The following is a 12564-nucleotide window of genomic DNA, read 5'->3' as shown; positions in this document are numbered from 1 at the left end:
AGATGCTAATGTTTTCCAGAGGACTTCAGACGCTAATCATCAGCTGTCATGTTACTAAGAGGTTAAGGCATAAATGAGATCACAGGCAACATTATATTCATTTAGCTTGTAATCAGAAATGAATGAAGACAGTGTGCAATGTTGTACCAGAAAGAGATTAAAGTTATTGAATTGACAATCAGATCTTGAAATTTAATCCCATTTAAACACTAGCAGTTTTTTTTCTTTCCTGTTTCTAGTCATTTTAATTTTGTAATTAAAGCTTATTGGCTGTTCAGTGTACTGTGGTATGAACTGGTGCTTATTTCAAAAATGCTAGGTCTGTAGCTGGGCCACACTGGAAGCCACAGAGTGCAAGATAAAGCTAGGAAGGAACAGTTTGCATGCAGAAAAATGTACTAGCTAAACTATTGGAGAAGGAAAAATATGACAGCTGCTGGTCAGGCATACAAGGTACAGTTTCCTTTTGTACTATACTGTGCAAAGCTTTGGTGGTTTTCCACTTAGAAAAAGGACTTCAAATCCATCCCTCACCCTGAAAGCATGACTGGTGTACCAGTGGTACACTTCCTGGCCTCCAAGGCCTCCACGGGACAGAGGGCCTTATCCCTACATGAAATTCATCACACTGCTTCACTTTTTCCCAACGTACAACTTCGTATCCCTTGCCTACGTTCACAGCCACGCAGCAGACACCCTGCTCCTGCTCCCAGTCACACTTCTCCCCCCAGCAATTCCTCGTTGGGCCGCCGAAGCGCCCCCTCACCACCACTCTCGCTGCCCCCGAGTGACGCCCGGCTGCCTCGGGGGCCATTTTCCCCCGGGGAGCGCCATTCCCTTCCTATTTGCTCGACGAGGCCGCGCTCCCCCTTCCCCTCAGCCCCGGGGCTCCTCCGCGCCGCCCGGTGGCGCTGGCGGGGCCGCCTGGCGCTGGGCTGGGCCGTGCTGCCGAGCCCGGGGGAGCTGCCGAGGCGGCGGAGGAGGAGGAGGCGGAGGCGGAGGCGGCGGCGGCGGCTGAGTCCGGCCCGGCCCGGCCCGGCCGCCCCACCGCCCCCCGGCAGGTGAGTGGGGCCGCACGGAGCCGGCCCGCCGCAGCCTTTCCCCGCTGGCGGCGGGGGGACGCGGGGCCCGCCCGGCTCTACGGGGCGGCGGCGCTGGGCCCGAACCCGAGCCCCCCGCCCCGGCTGCAGCCTCCGGGGGTGGCTGGGGCGGGGAGGGGGCGCCGGCTGCCTGCTCTCGGCACCGCGTTCCCGGAGGTCCCATGGCAAAGCGGGACTTAGGCGGGGACCCCGTTGAAAAGGGGGCTGGTAGGAGGCCGTGTGTCCTGCTGGGCCGCCGCCGGCAGGCCGGCCGAGCTGCCTGCACCCTGCTGCCCCCCCTGCACCTGCCCCATTGCACCTGCCCTTTGCAGCAGGCCTTGCGCTCATGCTTTATTTCTTTGCTGATGCACTGTGGAAAGCGTGTGCAGCAAGGGTATTAGGCCCAGCAGGGGAATTGGTTTCTAGGAGAAAGTGTAATGTTATTGAGAAATAGGTGCAAGTAATAGCCATATAAATGCACTGTTAAATTTTCTTCATTTAGCAGAAGGGTTAAGGTCCTGGAAGGCCATCACATAGGTAGATCTATGGGTAAATGCAAAATGTGCAGATGCAATGAGGAAACATATATAAAAATGCTTTTCTTTCAGTGTCCATGTTTAAAGCACATAGTCATTCTAGGAAATACATTCAAAGTAATAAAACACTTGCCTAAGTTTTCACATACTGCTATTGGGAGCCTTTCTACTGCTGCCCCGTCGAGAGAAGAGAACGGGGGCTACCATTACTTCCCTTGGCAGTAAGAAGAGAGGATTCTGCCTCTGTTTTCTTATATAGTCTTTTTGCAAGAGAAGGGGGAAAAGACCTTCTGTAGCACCTCTGTAGTGAGAACTCAAAGGAGTGCTCTTTGAAGCTATTCTTATATCAGAATGACTTTGAACAGACATGGGGAAGGTTAGGCAAATATGTATAGTTCTGTGGAAGTCAGTGGACGGTTTGTCAGCATTCCTAATCATCTGAGTAGGTGTTTGTAATATCACATTTCAATATTTTACGCTGTAGATTGTTAACCCTCAAGCTGTGGGGGTTCTTTGACCACCTAAGTATGAGCTGCTGCTGAAATGTGTCCCCGTCTGCTGTTGTGTGCCCCTGATTGCCCCTTGTGCTAGGCCCTGTGTTTGCCTGACTCAGGGAAGCAAGCAGGCTTGGAAGCTATCCAGGTGAATACATGGTTAGTTTTTTTTTTTATAGCTGGATTTGACTGCAGCTAGAGCTGGACAAAGAGAATGGAAGATTATGAAGCTAAAGTTGCCAATGGGACTCTCCTCTTTGGTTGCATCCTGTTGTGATAAGAGCTGAAACCTCAGTTGTACTTGAAGCATCAGGAGAAGCTGGTTTTGTAAAATTAAGCAGTCCTTTTTTATATCTCCTGGAATTTGTGTAAGGTTCGAGTATCCTGCCTGTTGTTCTTCAGTGAAGAAGAGATCAAGGGAAATGAAAGTATAGTGCGTGGCAAAGAATGATTATCAACATAGCGGGCTATGTGAGATGAAGAGCGGGATGAGATACTGGCTGTGGTGAAGCAGTGTGGAACCTTGAAATTGAGGACAAGCAGTCTGAACTTACTGGGGAAACACAAATGGTCTGTCACTGCGAAAACTTCCCAGGGAATATAGTCACAGATGATTTGGATTTCTTGCTTCTCTTATACTTGATAACTGATAATGCTATGTTCAGGAAGTAGGCTGCCAAAGGAAGGAAAATGATGATAGGCAACTTGGTTAAATTCTGTTTAGATGATCCTGCAAGCAGAAGGGACTGTGTTGAGCATTCCAATTGCAGCTTTGCCATCTTCAGTGCTCTAATTTGCTGTCTGTATAAGAAAATGAAAAATCATCATTGGTTGACTTCATGCTGGCTGAGGGAAGTCTGTTCAGTTTTATTTCCCAGCTTGATTTGGAAAACTTGTCAATATTTACTATCCCTTGTATAAACAAAAATATATCAGAAGGTAGCTGTTGAGGTATTCAGGTAGGAATGCTGGCACGTGAGACCGAAAGTGATTGCATCAGTCAAAGCTGTAAATGAGCTAAAATATCCATTAGTAAAATGGAAATGCACCGCGATTACGTCTAGTGAGTCATTTTACTCCGCTTTGTACATGAGTAACCCTTTAATGTGTCTGGAAATGAGCTTTTTGCAGAGAGCAGATTTGATGTTACAGCTCTGGAGGAGTTATGGATGGGGTTTTTACTTTTAAGTTGTATAATTTCAGTCCCCAAGCCCACAGCTTGCTTGTTGATTTTAATGTTAGAAAAGATTCTTAGCGTAATCCATTTTGACCTTGTAGATAACATAGGCCATAGAGTGCACACAGTGATTCCTGCTTTTAGCTTTGAAAAGATAACCATCTTTAAAAGCAGTCTCTGCTATCATTCTGCATACCTTTTAAGGAAAGCTATGTGCTAACGTTTATAATAAACTCTTTTCCAAATTCAGTATCGCTGACTGATCTGTGCATGCATATTTCAAAAGTATGTAATACAGATTAGAAAGGACGGATTATTTTTCTCTGGACGTTGCTAGTTGAGAGTGAAAATTACTGAAGTACAGCTTTGCTTCTTACTTCATGCTGCTCTTGGAAATTATTATACAGAGGCAGAGCAGTATACATTAGTCTGCTCTTAATGTGCATCTCCTTGACACAGTTTGATATTTACTGCATTGGCTATTTTAAAGACTTTGTCCATTTTTTTCTCAGCCAAGCTTGTTGCTGTTGTTGAGTATTGTTCTTAGCCTTAGAGCTGCCTTCCACCTACTTGGTCTGTAGGATTTTGCTTCTTACAGTTGTGTTAGAGCCCATACTTGTGTTTGTTGTGGGACTGCAGCTTTCCATGGTCTGAGGCTGTAATTACAGGTATGTCTGGTACGTTGGTACCATTTAGAAATATGTGGTGCTTGGTTCAGAGCAGAAGAAGCAAGGAACACTTGCTTTTCCTGGAGGTTTAGATGCATTTAATATGCTGATCAGTGACCTCAAGGGTTACAATACGTCATTTTTCTGATGAAAGCAGTCATGGCAATTAATGCAGTATGGTGTTCTTTAACGCTTTTAGTCTTTGTGTGGGGTTTTACAGAAATATGCATTGATATAATCCCTGTCATATTGTAGTGGCAGGCAGAATGTTTAAGGTCAGGTTAAATATTAGCGAACTTTAAGTGGCTTGTATCTTTTATTTATGCATGGAAATAGCAACTATGCTGAATAATACTTATGGTGTTTAAATTTTAAAGACTTTTTTGGATTTTTTTGATAGTATTGACATTTTACTAATGACGAGTCTTTAGAAAAGGCATAACATGCATATTTTATACATAATTACATTATTTCTCAGCAGCTAGTAATGTGGTGGAGCTGTTAACAAATGCTTAAAGTTAGAATCGTGTATTTTACTTTGAAATATGCGGAGAGAAGGACCAGTTAATTAAAGTTACCTGAGTCATTGACATTTACTGATGTATTGTTTCATTTGTTTTTTCATAGCTATCTTGAAACTATGTGGAAATGGGGTAGTGTAGATGATTCTCCTTCCAAAGCTGTAAGTACTGCATTTCTTTTAAGATAATAATTTCTTAAGAACTTCTGACGTACAGAACCTTTAACTGATGATCTACTAATCATATGTGTTTGCTCTTTCATAAAGAAGTTGCTTAACTGGTTTCACTATGATACACTTTTAGGACTCTTAAAGTCAAGTTGGGTTCTTGCTCGATATTTAATCCTTGTGTAACACGACTGCTCTATTTGTCTTCATTATGCTTAACTTGCTTTAAGAAAGCATCTGTAAGAATTACATAGACTTTATCCCAAGTGTGTTTTTTGTGCGTAGCATGTTAATAAAATATTTTGTTGCCACTGGGTTCAGTGACACTACTGCTAGGTGTAATAATGAAATTCCAGTAGATAAGGAAATTCAGTCCTTGTACATTAAATATGTCAACATTCAGTATAGCTATTAATTATTTTTATGGCCTTTTCTTACGCATTCAAAAGCAGCATCATCCCCTCCTCCCTTTTTTTCCTTTAAGTGAACTATTGCCATAGTTATGTTCAAGTTTATTTTGAGAAATGTCTTATTGATGGAAAGGTGAGGGATTTTTTTTTCTGTTTCCTTAAAAAAATAAAGCTCTTTTAAAGTCCCGAGTAGAGTTAGGTAGATCTGCTTGAAATCGTTAAAGCTTTTCTTTTTTTTTTTGTCATTATTATTCCATACAGATGTTAGATGACTTTCAGAGACAGAGGGGAAAGTTGCTGTTCAAAAGAATTTATAATACAGAAATAGCTATGTTAGGATTAGGAAAAGAAAGAAACTGCAAGGAATTTCTGAGATGGCAAAATACAGGGATTACTTGTTCGTGCTCAAATGATCAAGTAATTGTAGTGGTCTGACTGAACCATAGTACAATGAAGAGTGTTTCTACACAGAAGAAATCAGATTATTACAGTTAAGTTGTGTGTTCTTTTTTACATGGTTTTATATAAACCCTTCTGCTACTGTATCTATCAGACTAGTTCAAAACAGTCTGGTATGTAAAATGTATGTAAAAAAAACAGTAAATGTATGTTTTAATATTGCATTCTAATAAGATTTGCTGAATGTGTTTAAAAAAAGGTGATGGCACAAGGATCATTCTCTGCACTATCTTGCTCGTTCAAAATATACTTAATGTCTGCAGGCTGCAGGGTCACAAGATGCAGGAAACATGTCGGTGACAGATTTGACTGAACAGCTGACAAGTACGGAACAGCTGGTAACTCAGCTAAAGGAGCTTGTCCGAGAGAAGGATGCTGAGCTTCGAAATAAAGATAATCAGTTAAAGGTACCGTGTATGTATTCTTGTCAAAGAGACCATTCAAAAAAAACACATCAGTCCTGTTTATCATAAGCTGTTCTTGTAGACAAATTTAATAGTCAGTTATAACAACTTCAGGAACTCTAGGAAGCATTGGTTACAAGTAGCTGTTATGTTTCCTGGGCATTACAGCTTTTTGCCAATGCATCTTCCTTCTGTTATAGAATCACTTAAGATCGTCAGGTCCAACTGTTAACCTACCACTGCCAAGTCTGGCACTAAACCATATCCCTAAGCACCATACCTACACATTTTTTAAATACCTCCAGGGACGGTGTTCCAAAATTGTAACTGAATTTGGATATTGCACAGGCAGCAGTCTCTTCAGGGGAATTTTTTTTTTTTTGTAATTACTTTAGATTTCTGTTTTTGTTTCTCTCTTTTTTTTTTTTTTTAAGTGGGTGACTTGAAGGATGCAGTTGTTCATGTAGCTAATTTAAGCCCTTCATGACTCTAATGTTTGTAGGAGGAGAGGGAGTCTGCTGATGCCAAACTTTCCAAAGTGAAGCTGCAAAACAAAGCCAAGGTTGCATCATTAACCTCACAACTGGAAGAACTTAAGAAACAATTAGCAGCAGCAGGAGGCTTAGAGGAAAAAGCAGAACAAAAAAAGGTAAGTGTCTTTACATTTGAAAGTAGACATGTTATCGTGCTGGACTTGTATATGGAACTCAAGTCCAAATTTTGAGCTGAGTCAGGTTAGGACCAAGGTACACTTTGTAGCTGCTGTCTGTCCATCTGTGTATTTCTATCTCATTCTTCTTGTATCTTTCTATAGAAATTTAGAAAATTATATATTCCTTTCAAATTGTTTTAGTAAAAAAAAAAAAATCTTTCCGGTTTTCATCTTATTAGCGGCTCAAACTCTTAACACATGAAGATAAGCTTTTTGAGAAGAAATAAAAACAAAGCTAGCTTATAACTTTAATATCTAAGAAAATAATGGAAATATAAGAATGGCCTTGGTAGCAAAATTTAGAATAACTGTAGTAATCTCTCATTTAAGTTACTATTGTTTTACCATTAACAAAGTTTTTTAAATTTGTTTTTAGTAATGCAGTCATGTTAGTAGAGATTTTCTTTAAAATAGCATATTTTAATGACATACAACTTCTAACATAACTTCAGTGAGACTTCAGTATTTTTTAAAGATACGATAAAGTGGAATAAAAGCAGATCAGTCTATTGAAGTTCCTGTGTGTCCTCAAAAACATGCAGTGGCTAATTATTTACGTCTTACCTATTTTTCCTAGAAAGACATAGTTTTAGCAATTGGGTTTGATTTCTTTTGTAATGGCAGACAGTTTCTATAATCCAGTAGTTGTACCTACTGAATTCTGATCGGAAACACTGTGTTTAGGAGTTTAACTTCGCCCCCCAATATTTTTTTTTCTTTTCCCTGAGTTATATTGGTTACGCATGCCAGATTATGTGGGTTACAGTGGCCAGAGGAAATGAATACCCTTTTTGTATGTTTCAGTCCACCTTGCATAATTAATAATTATCATTAATAATTTAAATATTAACATTTTTACTAGTTTGATAAAAATACCATGCCTGCTTTGTTTAGCTTCTACTTGGAATACTTAATATATAAGAGAATGGAAATACAAACCATAAGACCACTTTATTTCACCAGTATTGTCTGAACAGGTAGAAGTACTGAAGTCAGTCGCTACTTACTTATGGAATGTGAAACTCCCTGATTTTGCAGGCATCAAGAGATGGTGACCAGGAAAATGCTGCAGCAAATCGTGGGAAAATATTAGTGCTGAGAAGAAGAATTGAAGAACTAGAATCCCAGATCACACAAAAAAATGAAGAGCTACAAAAAAAGGTGGTGTTTTATATGATGCTGAGTGTATGTTTTTTCACATATGTTGTGTAGGATTATATTTAAAGACTAAAAAGATATTCTGAGAAAGTTTTGGGTTGAGAAAACAGGTTATGTGCTACAACCTGCCTGAACAAATACAGTGAGAATTCTTTCATTGTGTTTTCAGTTTGCATTGAATCCTCAAGCATGCTTTTAATAGTAGTTTGAAAATAAATAGGAAAGGAAACACTATATGAATTCTGTGGGTTAATGTTATCTTTAAATCTTCTATTTTGAATTAAAATGTTGTTTTGCTTCAGTTTTTCTTGTTGCAAAAATAGTTAATGACAGGAAGAAATACAAAGAATGATTTCGTGTTACAGTTTGTAACAGTGATGTATTTTGTGGACGTTATTGTTGACTGTGGAAGGTGGCAGGAATGTGAATGCTGCAGAATTTCAGAGAGAAACAGGCTCAGTAATTAAATGTTAGAGTTAAAATTGAACAAGGTTATAAATGTGATTGTAATTTTTTCTGTACCCTAAAATAGGCACTATGGTGGTGATGCAAACTGTGCTAGAAATATAGATTACATGCAGTGTTGTCTTTTCATTTTCAGAATGCTGAATTGGAGGCCCAGCGCTGTCGGGGGGCTGAAATGGATGCCATGCTGGCAGAGAAAGAAAAGAAGTTAGCTGAAAGAGATGCCTATATCATTGATTTACAGATAGCCTGTGGATCAGGTGGTGTTGCCAATGAAATACTCTTGCCCAATGAAGAATTGAAGGTATATTATTATCTCAGATATAAAACCTCCATAGAGGTTTCGAAGAATTAAACAATTCTGATGTTGTATGGTTGATCCTTCTCTGAAGCACAAATCACCATCAGTTATTCATGTGGCTACAATTTCTTCATTGATTATTTTCATTTATTTTAATATATATATATAATTATTTACTTTAGTCAGTAATAATACTGACTAAATAATACGACTTTTACTGACTTTTAAATCTGATGAGAAATTTCACTCAAATTAAAACTAAACCTGAGCTTCTAGTTTAATGTTGCTTGCCTGAGGGAGGGCTGGATGGTGGGTGTTTTTTCTGGGCCCATTCTTCTAATTGTCTAACGGTTTGCATTCTAAAGAATGAGCTGTCCATTAAAGACTCTTCGCTACAAAGCATGCAGATTCTTGTTCAGAACCTTACCAAGAAGGTTGGAGACAGTGAGGAAAAATGTAGCTTGTTCCAGGAACAGATTGAGAGTCTTAAAACCATTCAGAGCAATGAAAGAGAACGTTTCCAAGAAATGGAAGCTGCATATATAGAAAATGTAAGTAAACATTCTAGAAATATGTACATTTGCTGGTGGAAAATGTGGTATCTTGACTGTAGTGTTGCTATCTCAATAATTGAGAAATGCCATTCTTAATTTTCGATGATTCTTGAGTTAAGGTCTATATGGCGATCAGATGAAGTAAGAATAATGAAGCAGTCAGTAAGTAGATGGTTCTAGTAGTACAGGTAAATAAGTAGTACAGGTAATTATTGAAAATGAAGGTATTGTGCAAGAAAGGATTTTAAGGATGTGGCTGATGTTTGTGCACAGAGGAGGTAGTGTGTAAATGAGTGAAGTGAGTTCTGGAGCATTGTAGTTGAAGAACCTCCAAGCCCATCTTCCTTTTGGCACTACACCTGAAGGTGCAAAAGTGCACGCGTGCAGTGGCTAGTAGTTTGGGTTATTTAAGCATTCTCAGTGTAATGTGGCTATTTGACAGATCACTTTCGTTTGTCCTGTGAGGTAACCGATGTGCTTCTTAGCAGAAGAGCATTGTTTTCCTCCTGACTTTGAAAAATAGCTGGTGAAGTTTGGTATACTTAATAGGGAACTTAATGGGGAATTATTCCAGAAGTTCATGGCTGATTAACAGGCCAAGATAAACCTTTTTATGAAAAAAAAAATTAAAAAGGAAAAAAAGAAAAAGAAACACTTAAAAAGAAAAAAGAATCTAGGGAGCATGTTATCCATTCTTTGATGTTGATAGCACATCACATTAAATCTGAGATTTAACTTCCAAGGGAGTTTCAGCACAACTGTAAAGAATTTAGATTTTAATGTGATGTGCTTGATCCCTCAGAGTTTGTTGCACTGTGTATGAAACTATTGATCTCAGTATTTCCCGTATTATTTGATATCTGAGTTTATCTGGTACTTTCGATCCTGAATATTAGCATACCTGTTCAGTAGTACAACATTGCATGTTTTGATAGAAGAAATAAAGAAAAAGACAAAAAGCTGAGACTAAAAGCCATTGTGGTGAGCACAATGCAGTCACTGAAATACAAATCTGGGTAGGACTTTGTATGAAAAAAACTGCTTATCTTTAAAAAAAACAATCTTGAATTTTTATTCAAAATATCATTAGCAAGATTCCAAAAGTTACATCCAGTTCTTATAAAAGTAAGATAGCTAACAAAGGTGCTGGTAGAAGAATGCAAATTCTTGAGTAGGAAGAGGTGGCTAGGTTTCAAAGCTATTTGGGCTTAAGTGATTAAAACTTGCTAGAAACTATTATGATCGGTGTAATCTTTTAGAAAAAAGAAGTATCAGAATGATAGCATCTAAAAAGGTGGAGATCTGTGGTGTTAAACAAAAATGAATATTACAGTCCTTTTCATTTAAAGTTTGTTACTGTAGAATTGAGGCAAATTTCATGCAAGTTGAAGGTTTATGCACCATTGACTTCAGTAATCAGTAAGTGATTACTGTGTTTACTGGTAAGTGGAAGGAAGAGTACATTATCTTGCTGTGCCTTTATTTAGACAAGCCAGTATACTTTTAATGTACCTTTGTGGACTGGTTTCATATTTACTTTCTATGTGTTTTCAGGTACGTGTATTTCAAAATGTAATCCAGGAAAAGGAAAAGGAATTGGAAGCACAGAGAAAAAAACATGAACAGGAGCTCTTTAAATTAGTTGCTAAATCTGATGCAAGTGCTGACCTAGAACAGGTATGTTGCTTTGGAAACTTGGTTGCTTGCTTTGACTTAGATAGTCACGGGAGTTTAGAAACATGTAATTAATAACCTCTGTGACACAGTTCAGAAGTCTGGGTGGGAAACTAAACATAATACTTATTTTTTTCCCCCTTCTGAAAATTTTAATCCCTTTATTGATAGCTTGATGTTTTTTTTCTAGCTACTGAAGGCCTTGAAGCAGAAGCTCCATGAAAAGGAAGAAGTCATGCTGGGAAGGACTCAGGTGATAGATGTGCTGCAAAAAGAACTGGATGCCAAGGACCAGCAATTGAAAGTAAGAAATAGCATATATACACTGCTCAACTCATCAGGTCAATTACAAGTTTCAAAAGCAGTTTGGTTGTGTTCAAAAGATAATTCTGCATAAAATACTTACATAGCACTCTGGGAGGTTTTGACGTGCTGGTAATGCAACTATAATTGTGTGAAGAGATACTAATTCCAGTTCAATTCAGGAAATAAAGAAGTAAAGCCTGTGAAATATAAAACTGTCAATTCTCCTCCATAGTTTGTCTTGGTTCATTTTGAGAACTTGTTATGTAGGGAAGACTTTCTGCTATCAAAAGACTTCAGTTTCTCTGGTTAAGAGAATGGAGTGAGCTCCAAAACTGAGTTTTTTTGTTTGTTTGTTTTTTTCCCCAAAGAGAATGTTTAGCTAGCACTGTGCCCTTTCTTTTGAAGTATTTTTACTGATTGCAAAATGCACAGCTAATCCAGGTTCATTGTGTTTAAGCATCTAGTGTGAATTGTGATTGTAGCCTTTGAGTGCTGCTACTTAGTTCAACAATGTAGGTAAAGGACATTGCAGTCTCTCAGATAGGCTTTTGGGACTCTGCTGAAACAACCTGCTTGGGAATTGTCAGGTACAACATTTCAGTCATCTTTACAAAAAAAAAAAAAAAAATCCACTTACCCAGGAAGGTTTCCTGAATTCAAATCTATTGGAAATAGTTTCAACTATGTAACCAGGTAGACACACTGTCCTACTAAGGTAGTTAAGACCTGTAGCAAAAATGTGTGATCCAGAAGCTATTGTCCTAGCTAAATTGGTGCTTCATTTGTCCTTACCATTTGTTACACACTGTACCTTATGCAGGGTTGGTTTTTTTTGTTTGTTTTGTTTTTCCCTGGGTTAGATGCACCTTGTTTTTCCCTTGGGTTAGATGCACCTTGAAATACGCTTGAAGATACGCTGCAACAACAGTCAGTACCTAGTGCTAGTGCACTGAGGGGACAGAAACACACAGCTTGAGGGTAGGGCACAGGGTGGACTGTGACAACATGAACTTAGAGCAGTTTAAATTGTAATGGAACCTCAGCCTAAGTATTAAAATAGCAGGAAGACTTCCTTTACATAAGCAGTTTAATTGCATTTTGAAAATGTTGCCTCTGCTGTCCTGCACAGCTTCTTTACGTGGACAGTCATTCTTCCTTGGTTTCTGTATCATTAACATAGGCTTTGCACAACAGGTCTAATGTGAGTGAACTGCTCTGTTACAGTGATCTGTAATCTAGCTCTTGTATTATTATAACTAATGTGAGAGCACCGGCAGTAGAATAAGCACCAACAGAAGACTAGTTAGCAGAAAGAACAGCTAGGTCACAGTTTGCCAGTTTTAATGGATGTGCGTAACAACATCTGGATGGCATTGCAGTGAGCATTCTCAATCTTTGATATCACTGTTAGAGAGATCTTACAAATATGTATTTAATATTCCGTAGAAGCAAGCATTGATTTTTACTCCATTTTCAGCT

The 12564-nt window shown here is 38.9% G+C and overlaps 1 protein-coding gene across 7 annotated transcripts in view; it reads left to right on the top strand.

Annotated features, from left to right (window-relative positions):
* The first annotated feature begins 484 nt into the window (after positions 1 to 484).
* The window catches only part of LOC121071589 (golgin subfamily B member 1-like), a 45699-nt gene continuing 33619 nt past the window's right edge, over positions 485 to 12564 (top strand). For 4 of the 7 annotated variants that reach the window (XM_040559962.1, XM_040559961.1, XM_040559960.1 and 1 more), the window contains exons 1-9: positions 486 to 1061; positions 4582 to 4636; positions 5775 to 5918; positions 6418 to 6564; positions 7666 to 7788; positions 8387 to 8554; positions 8917 to 9102; positions 10660 to 10782; positions 10970 to 11083. In XM_040559962.1, coding sequence (XP_040415896.1) covers positions 544 to 1061; positions 4582 to 4636; positions 5775 to 5918; positions 6418 to 6564; positions 7666 to 7788; positions 8387 to 8554; positions 8917 to 9102; positions 10660 to 10782; positions 10970 to 11083 — 1578 coding nt within the window. In that variant the 5' untranslated portion in view covers positions 486 to 543. Of the gene's footprint in view, positions 1062 to 1965; positions 2258 to 4581; positions 4637 to 5774; positions 5919 to 6417; positions 6565 to 7665; positions 7789 to 8386; positions 8555 to 8916; positions 9103 to 10659; positions 10783 to 10969; positions 11084 to 12564 lie in introns of those variants that run through there. The other 3 variants (XM_040559958.1, XM_040559957.1, XM_040559963.1) reach the window with 2 other exon arrangements.

This window comes from Cygnus olor, chromosome 5, assembly GCF_009769625.2.
Source record: "Cygnus olor isolate bCygOlo1 chromosome 5, bCygOlo1.pri.v2, whole genome shotgun sequence".
In the NCBI taxonomy this organism is placed as follows: Eukaryota; Metazoa; Chordata; class Aves; order Anseriformes; family Anatidae; genus Cygnus; species Cygnus olor.
Note: the sequence above shows the minus strand (reverse complement) of the source record. Positions and strands in the feature narration are given on the sequence as shown.